We start from the raw sequence: 19,667 nt of genomic DNA, 5'->3' as shown, positions 1-19,667 counted from the left end.
AAAAAAAAAAAAAAAAAAAAAAAACAGACTAAAAGAGGGATGCTGTTCATTTTTCCTTCTATCTTTGTCTTCCTCCTACCCCTGAGACAAAAAGAAATGAGCCATGATTGACTTTCCCAGTTTCACAGGACAGGGATCTGTGACTCAGATACGATGAGGGCACAGACCTAGCAAGTGTTACAGGCACATGGGTTCCCTGACCTCAAGCCTGATGCGCTTTCTTCTCTGTGGCCTGGGATGTGCAGGTCTGTAGAAGGACAAATGAACAAAGTGTGGGCAAGATGCTTTAAGGTTATGAAGCAATTGGGTGTATATTTTAATTTATTCATTAAAGACAAAAAATATAATTAATCTTGTCATAGACTGAACTGTATCACTCTCAAAATTTGCATGTTAAAGTCCTAGCTCCCAATACTTTTTTTTTTTTTTTTGGAGACAGAGTTTTGCTCTTGTGGCCCAGGTTGGAGTGCAGTGGTGTGATCTTGGATCACTGCAACCTCCACCTCCTGCATTCAAGCTATTCTCTTGACTCAGCCTCCCGAGTAGCTAGGATTACAGGCACCTATCACTATGCTCGGCTAATTTTTTGTATTTTTAGTAGAGACAGGGTGTAGCCATGTTGGCCAGGTTGGTCTCGAACTCCTGATCTCAACTGATCTGCCCACCTTGGCCTCCAAAGTGCTGGGATTATAGGCACGTGCCACTGCACCAGGCCTTAGCCCCAATACTTTAGAATGTGACTGTATTTGGAGATGAGGCCTTTACAGAAGTAACTAAGGTTAAAGGAGGTCATTAGTCTGGGCCCTAGCACAATCTGACTGGTGTCCTCATAAAAAGAGGAGGTTAGGAAGCAGAAAGTCACAGGGAAAAGCCATGTGAGGACACAGGGAGAAGGCGGCTGTTTGTAAACCAAGGAAAGAGGCCTCAGGAGAAACCAACCCTGCTGGCACCTTAATCTTGGACTTCCAGCCTCCAGAACAGTGAGAGAATATATATCTGTTGTTGAACCCACACAGTCTGCAGTACTTTGTTACGGCAGCCTGAGCAAACTAACCCAGTTCTCTTTGAGGCAATGGCTGTGCATCCTTGGATGTGTGGCAGGCTCAGCTGAGTACCAGCTCTCTCCTGCCTCCTCTCCCCTGCGCTCACAGGATGAGGGGGCTGCACTCCTGCAGAAGGCTGTGGACTTGGTGAGGTCAGTGATCTGAGGTCGACCCAAAAAAGGAAAGGTGCCTCAGACGTGGAGGAGCAGGCTAATCCCCAGGTAGCCCCAGGGACATCATGACAGCTGTCCCATCCACCTCGGGAGGGAAAGGCTTTTCTTAAGAGGCTTCCCTCTGACTGCCAAGAGGGTATGAGCTGGGTGGAACTAAAGGGTTGTACCTGAGTGCCAGCGGCATGCTCGGGCATGCCAGGTAGGGGCCTTGACCCTTAGGGTAAACATTCTCCATTTACTCTCAAAAGTGAGGTTAAGATGGCCTTGAACATCCCACTCTTGCTGCCAGTTCCCCAGCCCTGACCCAAGACTAGTACAAATTCTTGTTACCCTGTTCAGTGACTACAGAGAAAGAAGCAATGCTCCTTAGGGACATCATGCTGACTGCACAGTGGGTGACAGACTCCCAACCCCGGAGTGGCACCCAGGTGTCATTCATGGAGCAATGAACTCCATGGACAGCGGCTTCTCCACTCAAGTCCAGAAACCACAGATGAGCACAGGAACCTTGCTCCCTTCAAAGTCAAGTTACCTGGATTCCGGTCACTTTCTCCAGTTCCCTCAGGGCCGTGTCAGTGTCCTTGACCAGGATGGTGACCATTCCCAAGTCACGGGCTGGCTTCAGATTAGCCCCGATGTCATCCAAGAAAACGACCTGAGCCCAAAACAGCATAGGAGCATCCCAGAAAGAAACTCACCAGAATGCAAACAGGAGCTACTTTATGAGATTGAAAACTCCTTTTCTTTTGTAACCATCTACTCTTAAAATGGAAAGCATTTAATTACATAACATACACATGAAAACACAGATACATATGACCCCACACAGACCTACTGGCCTCAGCTACTTCTGAAATTGTAAGAGTATTAGGGGGGGATACACACTGATCAAGGTGACATTAAAATCCATCTGGGAAAATCAACAGGCATAAGTAGACCAAAAAAATATATCTGGGAAAAAAAACTGTAGTGAGGGCAGGGAGTCAAACAATTTAGGAAGTGACAAAAGGCAGAAATTTGGCACTAGAAAAGAAGCAGACTTATCTATGAAACAGACCCAAATACAAATAAGAATTTAGTTTCTGAGAAAAGTTTCATGTCCAAATGGTAAGGAAGATTGTTTAACGGTCTTGGTATGACTGGTTAACGGTCGGGGGAATAAAATGGATCCTTACTTTACATCTTACCCCCAAATAGATTCTTTTTTTTTTGAGACGGAGTCTTGCTCTATCACTAGGCTGGAGTGCAGTGGCGCAATCTCAGCTCACTGCAACATCTGCCTCCTGGGTTTAAGTGATTCTCCTGCCTCAGTCTCCCAAGTAGCTGGGACTACAGGCGCACACCACCGCATCCAGCTAATTTTTGTGTTTTTATAGAGAAGGGGTTTCACCTTGCTGGCCAACATGATCTCGATCTCTTGACCTTGTGATCCACCCACCTCAGCCTCCCAAAGTGCTGGGATTACAGGTGTGCACCACCGTGCTCGGCCAGATTCTTAATGAATCAAAAATGTATATGTAGTAAGAAAGAAAGTGCTAGGCTTGGTGGCTCACACTTGTAATCCCAGCACTTTAGGAGACTGGAAGGATTGGTTGACACCAGGAGTCCAAGACTAGCCTGGACAATATAGTGAGACCCTAGTCGCAATGAAAAATAAAAAATTAGCCATGCATGGTGGCATGAATCTGTGGTCCCAGCTACTTGGGAGGCTGAGGCAGGAGGATCACTTGAGCTCAGGAGTTTGAGGCTGCAGTGAGCTATGATCGCACCACTGCACTCCAGCCTGGGTGACAAAGTGAGACTCTGTCTCTAAGAAAAAATAATTAGTTAAACAATAAATAAATACACAGACAGAAAAATCCTGGAATTCATAGTAGAAATCATGGGTGCATGCATTTACCATCTTGGACAATGGAAGTCTAGAATTCTAAGCAGCTCATCCAACCTGGAAGCCATCGATAGGAAGACTGATATATTCGGGTGCAGGCTTAGATTTGGAGCCCTGCTCTGAGGCTGGCTCCAGGCACTGAGATAAGCAGAAGCAAAGTCCAAGAGGAGAAAAGGGAGGTCCCGGGATGGAGCATGGCGAGGACTCCGAGGCTAGAGTCCAGTCCAGGGTTTGCTCTGATCAGTTTGTTGGGAGGTGGGGGTTGGAAATGTGAGGGAAAGGAATTTAACCTCAGTCGAATCACCTTTTGCAGATGAGAGTAGGGACACACAAGGAGAAGAGAGCTTTAGGATAGGTGATCTCTGGGGATAGGCTCAGGGCACAGGGTGTCTGGTGGGAGAGACCATGGCAATACTGGAGCCTGTCCTCACCCACCTTTTGTGGGGATGAACCTGACTAGCCTTGTGGCCTTGCACGTCTCCCAGATCCCCATTTCTTTGTAAGTAAACTGAGGCAGCTGGGCTAAAACAGCTTTTGATGATGCCTGTTTTGATAAAAGTTCTATAAGAGCTATACAATGGGGCCAAATGCCCAACTCTGGGAGAATTTTCTAGATCAAAGAACAGGTAAAAATTGTTTAGGAGAAGCCCTGGTCTGGGAGAAGGGGACCCAGAGCTGTCCTGCCAGGCCTGAGATATACCCCGCCTGCTCACTCCTCAGTTTTTCTCTAGTTGCAATATCTCTGAACATCCTTCTCCGCTATAGGGAAGTGTCTCCGTACCTCACTGGGGCTGGCCTTCAGGGTGTCCAGTAGAAACTTGTAGATCTGAGGTTCAGGTTTGACCATTCCCACCTGACACGACTCTATCAGGAAGTCAAAGTGCGTCTTCAGCTCACACATCAGCCGGGCCAAGCCGTCTCTCTCAGCACGGTCGTCCAGCCAGGTGTTGGTGAGGATGGCGGTTGTGAATCCTGAGCAAAAAGCCACCAGCGGATGGACCAGCTACATAACTTCGCCCTGAGATGCTCCAGATGCCCCCAGGGAACCCCAATGATGGGCCAAGCAGGTCATGCTCACTTATATCAATCCCTTATGCTCAGCTTTCAACCGAGGAATTGGCAAAGAATCATCTTGACCCATAAACATCTCTGACACAGACACGAGCATGAGCTGGGTTCATTCAAGGCCTTCAGAGGCCCAGATGGGGACAGTACCCTCCTTCCTCCTTGACAACATTGGAGCAGTGTTTTTATATTCATCAGCTCATTTGATCTCTACCACCTCTGGGGTGGGCAAGGTGATCCCACCCTCCCAGATTCACAGATCAGCAAACAGAAGCTCAGATCAGTTATAAGCCGCCTAGAGCCACACAGTGAAAATCCAGCATTCTTTCTAGTCCGTGCTATTGAAAACTCTGCTTGACTAAATTCCAGAATACTTTGCTTTGGCTATCAGGGACTGGGTTCCCATTTCAAAACTAAAGAAGAAGACATAGAGATAGGATTATCCCCTGGCTTTATCTGCCTAATGAGTGAGGGTGAGAACCAGGCAGTTCTGGAAACAAGACACTGAATAGTTGATGGTGAGACTCTTCCCATGTAATAAGGAGGCAGGAATTACAGACACGGAATGGCTCAGCCACAGCTGGATAAATCTACTGATAAGAGGGTGGAATGGTTTCAAGTATGCCTATGACAAGAGTCAGGTGCTCACCCCAAGTCAACGCCTATGGAAGAACTTGACCTCTTGTCTTAGACTATATGACATCATCTGAGCCCACGTCAGCCAACTCATAGCTCAGACACTCTGATACGCAAAGGCTGAGAAAATCACAGTTGCTAAAAAGGCCTTGTTTTTTAATCACTGTGACAAAAGATTGTGTCATTCAGGTCATTACTAAAGAGCCACTGACGGGAAGAATGATGCTCACAAGGCAGTCATGGGCATCAACTACTTTATTAAGTAAAATTCTGCCATTTTTCCAGCAATTCTATTTTAACCAGTGCTGCTTTTGCATTGGATAAAACTTGCTTTGGAGCCATGTTTTAAGAACGGCTTTCCATCATGGCTCAAAAGATCTGTGATGTCAAAACTCACTTCGTTGGATTCTGACCTAATGCTTCCGAGGGTTCTGTGTGGTCAGGCCTGAGATTGACCAGTATCAGATCCTTACCTTTCTTTCTGAGCGTGAGAGCTGCCTGGAGCATGGGGCGGTTGATCTTTCTGGCTGAAATTGCCTTGCCAAAGATTTGACTGACAGAGAAATTCTCAGGCAGGGAGATTCCAGAGGTCTCGGCGCACTTCCTGCAGTTTTCTTCCATGAGTGGTACCCACTGTCAAAGTGAAGTGAGGGGACAATTGGTACGGCCACTCAGCAAAGCTCTGCAGGGTCTACTAAACCCAAACCTATGCATTCCCTGTGACCAAGCAATTCTATTCCTGGACATATACCCACTGGAAATGCCAACATATGTTCTCCAAAAGACATGGCCAAAAATGTTCATAGCTGTGCTCTTCCTAGGAGTCCCAAACCAGAAACAACCCACTAACAGTAGAATGAGTAGAGTGTGTGATGTTCACCCACAGTCATAGCAGTGCTATTGTCCACTAACAGCAGAATGGGCAGAGCATGTTATATTCACCCACAGTCATAGCAGTGCTATTCCTAAGAACCCTGTCTTAGCCCATCTCAGCTGCTATAACAAAAGACCAGAGGCTGGGTGGCTCATAAACAGCAGAAATTTATTTCTCACAGTGTTGAAGGCTGGGAAGTCCAAGATCAAGACTCCAGCAGATTTGGTGTCTTGTTAGGGCCTGCTTTCTATCTCACAGATGGCACCTTCTTGCTGTCCTCACATGTAGAAGGCACTCAATAGCTCTCTGGGATCTCTTTTATAAGGGCACTAATCTCACTCCTGAGGGGTCTACCCTTATAACCTAATTACTTCCTGAAGGCCCAACTCCTAATATCATCACTTCTGGGGTTAGGATTTCAACATAGGAATTTTTGGGGGGACACAAACAGTTGCACCATAGCAAGCTCCAAACTGGAAACTACCCAAATGTCCACTGTTATGGGCTAAACTGTGTCCTCCCCAAAATTCCTGTGTTGAACTCCTAACCCTCAGACCCTCATGATGTGACTATCTTTGGAAATCAGGCCTTTAAAGAGGTACTTAAGGGAAAATGAAGTCATTACAATGAATCCTAATCCAGTAATGAGTGGCCTACATAAGAAGAGATGAGGACACAGACACACACAGACAGATGACCATGTGAAGACTCAGGGAGAAGATAGCCAAGACTTGCTTTTTTTTTTTCTCTCTCTCTCTGCTTTCTCCCATGTAAGGATACAGCAAGAAGGTGGCTATCTGCAAACCAAGAAGAAAGCCCTTACCAAACACTGAACCTGCTGGTGCCTTCATCTTGGACTTCCCTGCCTCCAGAACTGTGAGCTATAAATGTTTGCTGTTTAAGTCACACAGTCTATGGCACGTTTGTTGTAGGTAGCAGCCCAAGGTGCTATATAAGAGACAGCCCTAGCAAATGAATACACTCACTAACAGCAGGATGGATTGTGGTAGATACACATCATCATCGCAGCACTGTTTGTAATAGTGCCAAATTGAAAACTACCCAGACCCCCATCAATAGAAGAAAGGATAGATTGGGGTATATGAACATGACGGAATGCCATGCAGCAATGAGAATAAGAGGATCTATGGCTGCATGCAGCAGCTATGAGTCTCACCCATAAATGTTGAGCAAAAGATGCCAGACCACAAAAGAGATGATCTGCACAATTCCATTTATGTAAAGTCCAAAAGAAGTAAAAGCGATCTATTGGGATGGAAGTCAGAATGGTAATACTTTTGGAGGGATGGTGTCCAGAGTGCGGATATGTGGGTGCCTACAGTGCTGGGAATGTTTCATTTTCTTGATCTGGGTGCTGGTGACATTAGTATACTCGGTATCTGAAAAGTCATCAAGCTGTACGCTGTGTGTACTTTTCTGTCTGTATAGTATACATACATAACAAGTTAAAAGATGATATTCAATCCCAAGATAAGGCATTTTTTAAAAGACAAGTCAAGTGTAAATAGCCCTTTGCTTGATACAGATTAGTCTTCCAGGCTTCTTCCCTCTAGCCATGCCAGTTTCCTAGAAGTTACACATCTATCAGAAGCCACTCAAGGAGCCTGAATGAAATGCAGGATTTTCATAGCAATTACTAGAAATTTGCTCTAAAATCTGTATGTTCATTGAAAATATAGGCTGGGCATGGTGGCTCATGTCTGTAATCCTAGCACTTTGGAACACCAAGGTGAGTGGATTATTTGAGCCCAGGAGTTCAAGCTCAGTCTAGGTAACATGGTGAAACCACATTTCTGTCAATAATAATACAAAAAAACAGCTGGGCATGGTGATTTGTCCTTATTGTCCCAGCTACTTGGGAGGCTGATATGGGAGGATCACCACAGCCCAGGAGGTCAAGGCTACAGGAGCCGTGATCGTGCCACCACACTCCAGCCTAGGCAATAGAGTAAGACCTTGTCTCAAAAGGGAGGAGGAGAAGGAGGAGGAGGAGGAGGAAGAAGAAAATATATAGCATTCCCTCTTCATTACCTTCCAACAATACTACTGAGGTTTTTTAATGGATTAAATAAAAAGTCAACAATTCAGTAATGTTCTTCCCAATAGTCTCATCACAGTTTTCGTTCACCAGTTGCCACAACATATTAGCATGTATGTTTTAAAGTGACTACAATGCTACCAGTAATATCACATTTGCCTTCACAGAAAAGATGAGTGTTTGCTGTTACGGTGGGCCCCAAGTACTCTGACTGAGTGAAGCCTGGCTATAATTCATAGAAGTTTTGAAAAATACAGAATGTTTTATCTGTGTGCTTATAAGGAGATTCTCAATAGCCTTTCTTCTTAGAGAGACACTAATTGGAAATTCGAGTGGTGTTAGATCCTGATTATTTTGTTAAAAATATTCGAGATTATACTAACCATATTAACTACTGTTTATTGAGCAATTACTATGTGCCAGGCATGGTGCTAAGCACTTTCCATGCTTCACAGCAGCTGATGAAATGGGTAGCATGATAACCTCTGTCGTAAAGTTGGCAAAACTGAGACTTGGAGAAGTGAAGTAAGTTGCTGTGCTCATACAGCCTGTAAGTGGGTGCTATGATTCAAACCCTAACTTCTGACTCCAAGTCTATCCATTATCTGGCTATTGAATGAACAGATCCAGCAGCCCTGCCCAAAAATAGTCACTCTGTCTGTCGTAGCTCCCTGGCATACATCTTGGAAGAACTGGAAATTTCCCTCTGGTTGGCCAAAGAGATGACAAGCCTGTCTTAAATGCCTTTTTGTATGTCTCCAGGCCTTTTAGGTCAGTCTTGGGGGTTAGGCATTGTAAGGGGAAGATGGGTGAAGAAGACATGGCCCTGCCTTCACAGAGCTTCCAGTAAGTGGGGGAGACAGGCATGCAGGCAGAAAATGTCCATCCAAAGGGCTCTGTGTGGTGACATCCCCTCACCTGGGAAAACGTGATCTCCCCTCTCATGAGACGAGCAGTGGCACCCTCTGGGCCGCCTTTCTGGAAACCATCACTCAGAAGGCCTCTGGAAAACACAAAGCACATCAGGAAGGTTCTGTGAATTTCATCATGGCAGCACATGGAGACGGACGCTGTTCATATTCATTGAGAAGCAGCCACTAGAAAGGCATGCTGCCAGCAACTGGAAAATGCAAACACAGTTCACATTGGGATCTTTGCCCACAAGGAGCCATCCAGTTGAGGACATGAGACTATACAGTAATATACTCCATGGAGAAGCTGCTCAGAGGAAACCACCTGAGAGCAGCTTCAACCGGAGGTGCTTCCTACTTTACCATTTAAGGGTCAGAACCAAGAGTGGGCACATGGCTATCACTGTCCTCGTGTGCACCAGCCACGGTCTCGAAGGGCTTTTTCATCAGTTCACCTTCCTCAAAAAGAATGGAATATGTTTTTTCTGGTTTCCATTCTGCCTGTCTAGTTTCTATTTTATCTTAATCTCATCTTCTAACCTTTTAAAAGTTTCCTGCATTGGTCCATGCTCACACTGCTATAAAGAAGTACCTCAGATCAGGTAATTTATACAGAAAAGAGGTTTAATTGGCTCACAGTTCTGTGTGCTATACAGGAAGCGTGGCTGGGGAGGCCTCAGGGAACTCACAATTATGGTGGAAGGCGAAGGGGAAACAAGGCACATCTTACATGGTTGGAGCAGGAGAGAGAGAGAAGGGGGAAGTGCTACACACTTTTATAAACAACTAGATCTCATGAGAACTCACCATCACGAGAACAGCAAGGGGGATCTCCACCCCCATGATCTAATCGCCTCCCACCAAACCCCTCTTCCAACATTAGGAATTACAGCTCGACATGAGATTTGGGTGGGGACACAAATACAAACCATATCGCTGTGTTAAGGCTGAATTGTGTGCCCCCATCCCAAATTCATACATTGAAGTTCTAACTGCCAGTACCTCAGGATGTGACTGTATTTGGAGAGTGGGTCTTTAAGAGGTAATTTAAGCTAAATAAGAGCATACAGGTGGGCTCTAATCCAACAACAGGACTGGTGCCCTTATAAGATGAGGACACAGACACACACAGAGGGTCAACCAGTGAGGACACAGGGAGAAGAACACTGTTAACAAGCCAAGGAGAGAGGCCTCAGAAGGAACCCACCCTGCTGACATCTTGATCTTGGTCTTCTAGCCTCCAGAACCATGAGATAAAACACTTCTACTGTTGACACCACCCAGTCTGTGTTTGCTGTTACATCAGCCCCAGTAAATAAATGCACTGAGTCACAGACAAACGTGTTTATTTGTGTAAATGTATTTGTTCTGTTACTCAGGTCTGGTAATTTTAACTGGCTTGCCAATTCAATTGGAATTACCAATTCCCCATCCTGGGAGTTTTATTTCTGATAGTAGTCAAGTATACCTTTTATTAGACACCCTCTTGCAGGTAACAGTGATCGGCTCTGGACCAACTATAAGGAGACATATACCTAATATCTATGGCCTTGCTCAACTTTTCAATGTTGGCAATCGTTGCTCCACAGCTTTGCCAACAGTTGTTTTTTTTTTTTTTTTTTAAGCCACTTTCTTAAGGTATAATTATTGCTACGGCTTGAGCGTTTGTCTCCTCTGAAGCTCATGTTGAAATGCAATCCCCAATGTGGCAATATTGAAAGGTGAGCCTTTAAGAAGTGGTTGGGTCATGAGGGTTCCACCTTCATGAATGGAGTAATCCATCCATGGGCTAATGGGTTAATGAATTAATGGATTCTGATGGGATTGGGACTAGTGGCTTTATAAGAAGTGGACGAGAGGCCTGAGACAGCACATTGAGCCCCCTTTCAAATATCCACTTAAAAGCAACAGAAAATGCACTAAGACAATTGCATAGCATCAGATTCACATGTTGTAACGATTCAATGATTTGCAGTAAATTTACAGCCTTTCAAAATGAAATTGTTGAATCAAAAGACAAGAATATTTCCTAGAACAGAGAGTAAAATGGTAAAGCAATTAAAATTATGAACCAGAAGGTAAGACCTGTTTGTTGACCTAGTGGAAGGAGCTAAGGCAAAATTAACATACTTTATTGAGGACTTGCAGCCCAGAATACACTTCCACTTCACCCGTGGGTATGCTCTCTGTGGCCTTTGTTACAAGTAACATTTTAAAAATGAAAGGAAACTAGGAATGGGCTGATGGAAAGTCGTCTGACAGGAATTCTCTCTGGTTTACAGAAGTAATACTGGTTAGTGATTGGTAGGTGGCAGGCCACGTTTCCATTAGCAACCAGAACAGGGTTTCCACTAACCCTTTACTATAATTTTGATGAATGCCTAAGTTAAGCATCAAAGAACTAGAGAAACCAGTGTGTGAGTATGAGGGCTGGAATGCGAAAAGAAACCCATTAAGACCCCGCCAGGGTTTTTTCTGACCCTAAAGTCTGATTGAATAGTAATCACATACGCCTCACACCAGGGCCCACTAAGATTAAGAAACTTTCCAAGACCCTAGGAAAAGCTTTTCAGACCCTAGTCCCTAAAGATTAGATACAGACTAAAAGACTCCTGTTTGTAGGTACAATCCCACACGTAGCATGGAGCTTTAAATGTATATAAGCACTAGAAAATAACTTGCAACTTTGAGTCTTGTGAGTAACTCCAACCTTCTCCCACAATTGGTTGCAGAAACAAACTCCCTCTTTCCCAGTCTGTATGCATCTTATTATTGGACCATGGGAACAAGCTAGCAGCTGGACCTTGTTCTGTCCAGGAACAGCTACACATCTGTGGAAGTTGATCATCTGAGTTGACTCTATACCCAATTAAAACAGAGTGGAGAAGCGAAGGGAAAAACATCGAAGGTTCAAAATATTGCTCTGTTGTTAAGAACAAATAGTTTCTCTTCAAAGGGTTTCAGTCTCTATTTCTTTGTTCTCTTCAAAAAAGTAATCTTAAACATTTATCCATCAGCCCTCCCTATCTCTGCTGTGACCAAACATGCCCAAGCATTACCTGTCACCCAGTAACTGTCCTTCCTGTCAAAAGCCCACCCTTGCCCCCTTGATGATGTCAACAGTAGACTATCAGAATCAGCCTAGATTGTGTGGTCCAACCCCAGCCCACGGGGGAGGACACAGGAACAGGGTCTGCATTAGGGATAAAAATTGCTGTTCTTTGTTCTGTGAGCTCTCCCATGCCTCTTCCTTGCATGCAGGAGACACCTTCTATAGAAGTAAATTGTTTTGCTGAGAAAACTTTTGCCTGAGTGTTGGTTCCACTTTGCGGCACTGAGCATTTTTAGCTCCAAGAATGTAATTCTGAGAGAGGAGAAAGGAAGAAACTAGTCAGGCAGACAGTTAGGGTGAGTCCTCCATTAAATTCTTTCAAACAAAAGAACAGCCAGAGAAATCAAGTCACAGGTACAAATAAGGGAACTTGCCCAGGAGGCTTCCCTAAGACAGACAAGAAAGGCTACACAGGTGACTTGGCCAGATGTGCCTACAATGGAAAATTCCATCCCCTGACACATGTACAGAAGGGAAACAAAGCAACATAGAGTAACTCAAGCTAAGAGCCTGCATGTGTACCAGGAGGATGGGGTGGAACTACCAGAAATGCATGCCTCGTGCAAATGAGACACCCAGCCCCATATGGGTTTCTTACAGAAGCCTCTGCATCCAAACTGTGAATCAGCAACCCATTTTTCCAGGACCCCTCTCTGTGGCAGACAGCTTTCTTCTTTTGCTCTTTAAACTTTCGCTCCAACCTCACTCTTGGTGTCCACATTCCTTAACTTTCTTGGTCGTCAGACAAAGAACTTGGGGTAGGACTCAGGGTACTACCTGAGCAACACGAGGCTGCTATACTGTGGTGCGCTGGTGAGCCTGTAACCGTCCTCTGCAAGCCCACCTGCTGAAACTGCTTGTTGTAACTGGAAACCAGTTTTATCTTTAGCTTCTCAGAGAATCTGCCCATGGTTGTTGCTCAACAATCAGAGCTTGGCAGCTCCCCAAACCCTCAGAGTGCTGAGGAACTTTCTCAAAGAGCAATTCAGGCCATTTCTCCTTTTTCATAAAACCTCTGACTTTTGTCTTTGTTCCTGGGACATATCAAAGACCACTGGGTCTGCGTGTGTGTGCTCCAAATTGCAACTCTTTCTTCCCAAATAAGATATTATATTTAGAGATTCATCTCTACATCTTTGATTTTGACACACTCTTGAATTATAGGGCGTGAGTTATGGTGTCCAGTGTGTGGCATTTTAAGACTACTTGCCTTCAGTTAGTCTAGAGCCCACCTAGCAAGTGACTTCAAGAAGTAATCAGCTGAAGATAGAGAGTGAGCTGTGTAAAAGCAAACTACATATGGCCTGAGAAGGACTCTGTACTTCTATATTTGAGTCCTTGTGCACGAACTGCAACCTACCTTAACAGAGAGACAAGACTGAAGCCCTAACTTAGGAGTATGTACCTGTAACAATAGCTGAGTCTTGGTCAATCCCAGCAGCCGTCCTTCAGCCATTCATACACTGCTGAGTGTTCAATCTATGTTCAAGTAAGGGAAATACTGAGCTGTAACTAATTCAGCTGTTCTGTACCTCATTTCCCTTTTTTGGTCCGTAAATCTTCTTCTACCATGTGGCTGTGTGGAAGTCTCTGTGAATCTGCTGTGATTCTGGGGGCTGCTGGATTCACGAATCGATCATTGCTCAATTCAACTACTTTAAATTCAATTCAGCTGAAGTTTTTCTTTTATCAGCTATGACTGCTGTCACATTTTAAATGTCTCTTTGGGCCTGATAATTTAATTTACTCCTCAGATACAGTTTTTTTCTTTCTTATTTGGAAGGCAAATTATTTCAGTAAACAAACAATAAGAATCGCAGGACTGGTAAGAGAAACAACAGTCACAGGACTAATGGGAGAAAATTTTTCTGGACTGATGAAAGGGATTTGAGTCCTATAATCAAAAACATTCATTCACCAGGGAGCCAGGCATGGTGGATGGCACCTGTAATCACAGATACTTGGGAGGCTGAGGTGGGAGGATCACTTGAGGCCAGGAGTTCAAGAGCAGCCTGGAAAAAACAGAGAGACCCTGCCTTAAAAATGAACAAACAAACAAGGCAACCAAATACTCACCAAGTACTGGAAAAAAATTAAGAAGAAAAAGAAACAGAGCAGGCATATGTTGGAGGAATGTTTCAATTCCTAGGATAAAAAAGTGTAACAATCAAATAGAAAAACAGATTATACATAAAAGAAAAACAACTCAGACTGGTATTAGCCTTCTATTCTGCAACAGTGAATTGCCAGAAAATTGTTGAGCAATGTTCACCACTGATTGAGATAAAAAGAAACAATGGCCCCAAAATCCTATTCCCAAACAACTTATTTTGCATACATGAAGGCAGGAGAAAGATTATCAGACATATTAGGACTGATAGTTTACCATCACACATCTTTCCTGGAAAAAAAAAAAATCGAGAATGATTCCCAGTCTACCTAAAGACAGAACACAATTTTAAAAGGGGAAGGTTGTGAAGAGGGCATTTAGATTCTCAGCTGCATGGATGTTCTAACAGGTAACTCGGGACATTTTTCACACAATTTGGCATTTTTCATACAATTCAAATTTAAAAGACTGATTCTCATTTTTAATGAAATTGGAAATTCAACAATCACTTTTTTATTGTGGTAAAATATATATAACATAAAGTTGACCACTGGAACCACTATTGGGTGTATAGTTCAGTGCCAATGAATATTAATATGTCTGCCCCTGTACAGCCACTGCCGCCAACCATCTCCAGAACTTTTTCATCTTTCCATCTTCCCAACTAAAACTCTGTACCCATTAAACAATAACTCCCCATCCCCATGCCCAGCAATCAATTAAAATCAGATTATATTGCACACATTTTATAACCTCCTCAGTCTCCCAGAAAATACTAACTATGTATGAAATGTAATTTTTTTTGAGGCAGACTCTCACTCCGTCGCCCAGGCTGGTGTGCAGTGGCGTGATCTCAGCTCACTACAAACTCCACCTCCTGTGTTCAAGTGATTCTCCTGCCTCAGCCTCCTGAGTAGCTGGGACTAGAGGTGCCCACCACCACGCCCAGCAATTTTTGTATTTTTAGTAGAAACGGGGTTTCACCATGTTGGTCAGGCTGGTCTCGAACTCCTGAACTTGTGATCCACCCACCTAGGCCTCCCAAAATGCTGGAATTACAGGCATGAGCCACCATACCTGGCCTGAAATGTAATTGTTATGGGATCCTTGGGTGTTGCTTTGCCAGCCAGAAACCTGTGGCCAGTGGCACCTTTGCTCCAGTTTTGCTCTGGCCTGCTGGGCTTGTTCCACCCTCTTGGCCTGGTAGGTTGCACTCAGCTCACATTCACTACTGGCCTGGATCCCATGCCTGCCAAGGACACACCAGGTGTGACGTGGTGAGGGGTGTGTGGGTGAGCATGGGGTCTGGCCACTGTGCACAGCCAGGCACACCCGCTGCAGGGGGTAGGCAGCTCCAGGCACCCACATGGGCACTGGCTCCCTGTGAGGCTGCAGCTAGACCAGGCATACCATAAGCAGCTTCCATGGGTGATACTGGGGAATGTGGTGTGGTGCCTACAAGTTTGAAAATGCCAGGAACCAAAGAACCCTAATGAGGGTATCACAACCCTGGCCTGGGGGGCTCCTATGTCTAGGCTCCCTGAAGGGCCACAGCTCTTCTCTCCTCTCTTCTCTCCTTCTTCTTGCCCACAATGTGGTGGGCAAGGGTGTGTTTCAGCCCTGTTTGTGTGACAGCCCTTTTAGCCCCACCTTTCAGCAGGTCCCAAATTCCTGTCCTGTGTCCAGGAAGAATGAGGTAGGCAGACAAGTGGAAGGTGAGCAAGACGATGAGGAGCTTTCTTGAGCAATACAACAGCTCAGAGGAGACCATCAGTGGGCAGCTCCTCTCTGTAGCCAGGGTGTCTCAGCAAGTGTTTAGCTCTCAACAGAGACGGCAGCTCCTCTCTGCAGCCGGGCATCTCAGTAAATGTCCGGCTCTGAGCAGAGAAGGTAACTCCTCTCTTCTGGACAGGTTGTCTCAATGAGTGTCTGGCTCTCAGCAGAGCTTTCCTCTCTGCTGAGAGCCGGACACTCATCGGGATGACCAGCTGCTGAGAGGGTAACTCCTCTCTGTTAGGCAGGTCACCCTGACGTGTGTGTAGCTCTCAGCAGAACGGGTAGTTGCTCTCTGCAACTGGTCATCCTGTGGTCTCCTCAGCTGTGGGCAGACAGGAGACCATGGGGTGGGCAGTTCCTCTTTGCAGCTGGTTGTCCTGGAATGTCCTAGAGTCTGGTTGGGTTTGAGGCTTTTATAGGCCTCAGAGGGGAGGAAGTGCATGCTGATTGGTCCATGGGTAGTCACAGGCAGGCCTGTAAAAGACACCACGAATTCCCACTCTGTTCCGTGGGACCTGCAGCTTGGCTCCAGGCTTCAGGCCCTTCCCAGCTTGAAGGTGGGGCTTCACTGGGGAACTGCCCCTCCTGCCCAGGAGCTTGTCTGCCTCCTCTTGCGGTTCATAGTGCCCAGGCTGTTTGTGCCAAGGGATGCCTGCAGGTCAGGCTGACCTACCCTCGGCACCCCCTTGGCCTCCCTCCATGCTCATTTGTCCCCAAAGTCCTGAGGAGGTTGAGGTGGCAGGGGGCTACCGTGTCAGCATGCCCCAAGCATGTGTACACCCATCCAGGTGTCAACAGTACCCAGGCTCAGCATCAGCTTTGCTCCATGATTGGAGTGGGTGCCGCCAGCAGGGAGTGGCCAGGGATCAGAAGGAGACATTTCCAAGCCTGCAGGGGTAAGGGGGGCCTTCCCAGGCCCCCTAAGAGTGCAGAGATGCCTGGGTCCGCAGCTACAATTTGGACAGCTGCAGCCATGCCTGGGAGGGCAGGGCTCCTGTCTGCCCCCAGCTTCCGCTGGCTCCATGGAGCATTGCACCACCCTGGGCTCAGCTCCACCTCTGGGCCCCTGTCTACCTGCCCCTCTGTGCCCGACCGTGCTGCTCCCCAACTGGCAGGTGACTTGGCTCGGCCCCATCATGGCAGCTCCCAGGGTGGCGGGCAAGGTGCAGGTGGCATAGTGGCCCCAGCCAACCCCACACAAACAAACCCAACACTCCCAGGGCCCCTGGGGCATGGTTGGGAATGAGGCTGAGGCCTCAGCAGAGGCTCCGGGCCTCAGAGCAAGTTCTGCCCAGTCGTGTGAGGATTGGGGTGGTGTAGTTGGCTGCTTCAGGAACATGGGGCACAGGGGACCCACTGTCGCCACTGCTGCTCCCACAGCCATTCCTGCTGCCACCGCCTACACCTCCCTGCTGCAGCAGCCAGCGTGATGGCATCTGCTTCAGACAGCCCGCCATCATAATCTTATACTGTTAACTACTATAATCTCTGTTAGTAATTTTCGCACAACTGAACTTTGCTTGAAACGTCCTGAATAAGGACTCTACATTTTCTGTGTCATAAGAATAGTTTATAACAATAATTTATTTGTGTATTAGTTGCGTGATTAAAGTCCATTTAAAAAATTTTAAAAAGAGGCGAGGTGCTTCAGGGAATGCGTTAAAGCTCAGAGGTGTAAAAAGCAACTTCAAGTCTAGGAGCTGCCCAGCAATGCCTGGAGGCATTCAATAAATATTTACTGAAACAGTACACAGGATATGGCACAAGAAGTCCTGCTTGCCAAATGCTCTTTCAATTTCTGTGTTAACTGTATTTGCGGATCACTTATTTTTCTCCCTCAAAAAACAAGTACTGAGCATGTACCTATGCAATAGGGTAGCCACCTCAAGTTTTATAGTATATATTTTTAAAAGAAATTTGATGTTTTCATCTGTCTTGCTGCACCTGGCAGACCCTCCACACTGACGCTGTGTGAGGAGGTATGAGATTAAATTAAGCACACACAACTGCCTCAGGTCTGATCTGGTTTCCAGGGAACCATCCTGGCTCCTCCAGATCACAGCAGCCTTGGTTGCCCCAGAGAACCAACCTCTAGCCCCCTAACCCTCTAAGAACACTGGACCAGACAGATACAAACAAGGTGGAGCCTCCCTTTACCGCCCTCTGCTCTGACACCGGAATAACTCATGCTCATTCTGCAATCTCTCACTTTGGGAGTTCAAGGCAGCCCTGGGAACACCAGCACCTGTCCTCCAGCAGGCACCCGGAGATGCCCGGCCCCTCACCTGCACCTTGCACCTTGCCTACAGCTCCAGCACGGGCTCACTGGCTTCCTTTGTTCTCAGCTGGGCTCTGCAGCCTTGGTGCTTCATCTTCTATGCCAATGCCCCTATAAGCTCCTTGCTTAAGAGTCTTGTTCTATTCAGTTCCAACCTCCATACTGTCCCACCTTCAAGGCCCCAAACTTTCAGATATTTTGGTGAGCCGCACCATCTTGACTCTTACCAATTTCCTTAATATATCCCAACCATCAGCCACCTTGATTCAGGGCTCTGATTATTATTACTATTATTTTGAGATGGCATTTTACGCTTCTGCCCAGGCTGGAGTGCAGTGGTGCAATCTTGGTTCACTGCAATCTCCGCCTCCTGGGTTCAAGCAATTCTCCTGCCTCAGCCTCCTGAATAGCTGGGACTACATGCATGAGCCACCACACTGGCTAGTTTTTATATTTTTAGTAGAGATGGGGTTTCACTATGTTGGCCAGGCTGGTCTTGAACTCCTGACCTCAGGTGATCCACTTGCCTCTGCCTCCCAGAATGCTAGAATTACAGATGTGAGCCACCACACCTGGCCCAGGGCTCTTAATTATTTTACTCCCTCTCCACCCTATCTCAAAAACCCCCAAGCACTCCCCATTGGCCACCAAGGTAGATACATGCTCACTAGCCCGACTTTTACACTGCACTACGATAGATGTCCAACCACCTTCTCTGCGTCCCTCTCTTGGGCTACATCTGGCAAGACTGGAATAGTCAGCGTTCTTGTGCATGCTCCATGCTTCCCACCTCCCCAGCCTTTCTACACGTTCTTCCCTGTACACCTGGAAAGCTCTCCCTGCATCTCTCCCTAGCAACCTTCCAGCAATCTTCCTCCATTAGGCCTTCCCTGATTCTGCTGATCGGACAGACCCACCACTCCCTCCTTAAATCACCTTAGAACTTTGTACACCTATGGCACTGACTTCATCTTGAACTTTGGCTCTCTGTGGATGTCTGAGGGGGTTTTTTTTGTTTGTTTTTGTTTAAGACTGGGTTGTGCTTTGTAGCCCAGGCTGAAAAGCAGTGGCACAATCGTGGCTCACTGCCGCCTCGAATACCTAGGATACTGCCCCTGCAATAGCTGCTTGAAGAGGCAGACCCAGGCCTGGGCCTTCCTGGAAAGGGCTGACAGCTCCCTATGAACATGCCGAACTTGGAATGCCTGGGAAAAAGGCCGCAGACCATGTGTGTGTTGGCATATCCAGTGACTTTTCTAGATTCAGAACGTAGGATCACCGATCCCTCACTATCCGGACCACTTCTCAAGCAATCCTCCTCCCTTAGCCTCCCAGGCTGGTCTTGAACTCTCTGCCTCAAGCGATTCTCCCACCTTAGCCTCCCAAAGCACAGAGATTACAGGTCTTTCCCTCAACCTACTGGCTATCTCGTCTTCCTTACTGTATCAAAAGCAAGGGCTCTGGACATGGACTGCTGAGGTTGGATTTCTGGCTCCGCTCTTTAACAGCTATGCGATCTGGGCAGCTGGTCTCTTTTTGTGCCTCAGTTTCCTCATATGTAAAAGGAGGATACGGACAATGGCTTCCATGTCTGGCCTTCTTTTTTTCACTTTACAAATAAGTATACTTCTCTCCTGTCTGAATGTAGGAATAATACATGTTTGTAAATTTAAAAGTTGAAAACTGCAAAAAAGAAAAAAAATTAAATTATTCCTAATCTCATTTGGCATATTTCTTCCAGG

At 46.2% G+C, this 19,667-nt stretch overlaps 1 protein-coding gene across 2 annotated transcripts in view; it reads right to left on the bottom strand.

Moving 5' to 3' along the window:
• Positions 1-19,667, bottom strand: part of EPHX2 (epoxide hydrolase 2) — a 58,135-nt gene that overhangs the window by 37,739 nt on the left and 729 nt on the right. For both annotated transcript variants that reach the window (XM_017540407.2, XM_017540406.2), the window contains exons 2-5: positions 8,657-8,741; positions 5,279-5,438; positions 3,886-4,076; positions 1,749-1,871 (exon numbers count right to left, since the gene is read on the bottom strand). In XM_017540407.2, coding sequence (XP_017395896.1) covers positions 1,749-1,871; positions 3,886-4,076; positions 5,279-5,438; positions 8,657-8,741 — 559 coding nt within the window. The remainder of the gene's footprint in view (positions 1-1,748; positions 1,872-3,885; positions 4,077-5,278; positions 5,439-8,656; positions 8,742-19,667) is intronic.

Source organism: Cebus imitator, unplaced genomic scaffold, assembly GCF_001604975.1.
Source record: "Cebus imitator isolate Cc_AM_T3 unplaced genomic scaffold, Cebus_imitator-1.0 Scaffold125, whole genome shotgun sequence".
Classification (NCBI taxonomy): domain Eukaryota; kingdom Metazoa; phylum Chordata; class Mammalia; order Primates; family Cebidae; genus Cebus; species Cebus imitator.
Note: the sequence above shows the minus strand (reverse complement) of the source record. Positions and strands in the feature narration are given on the sequence as shown.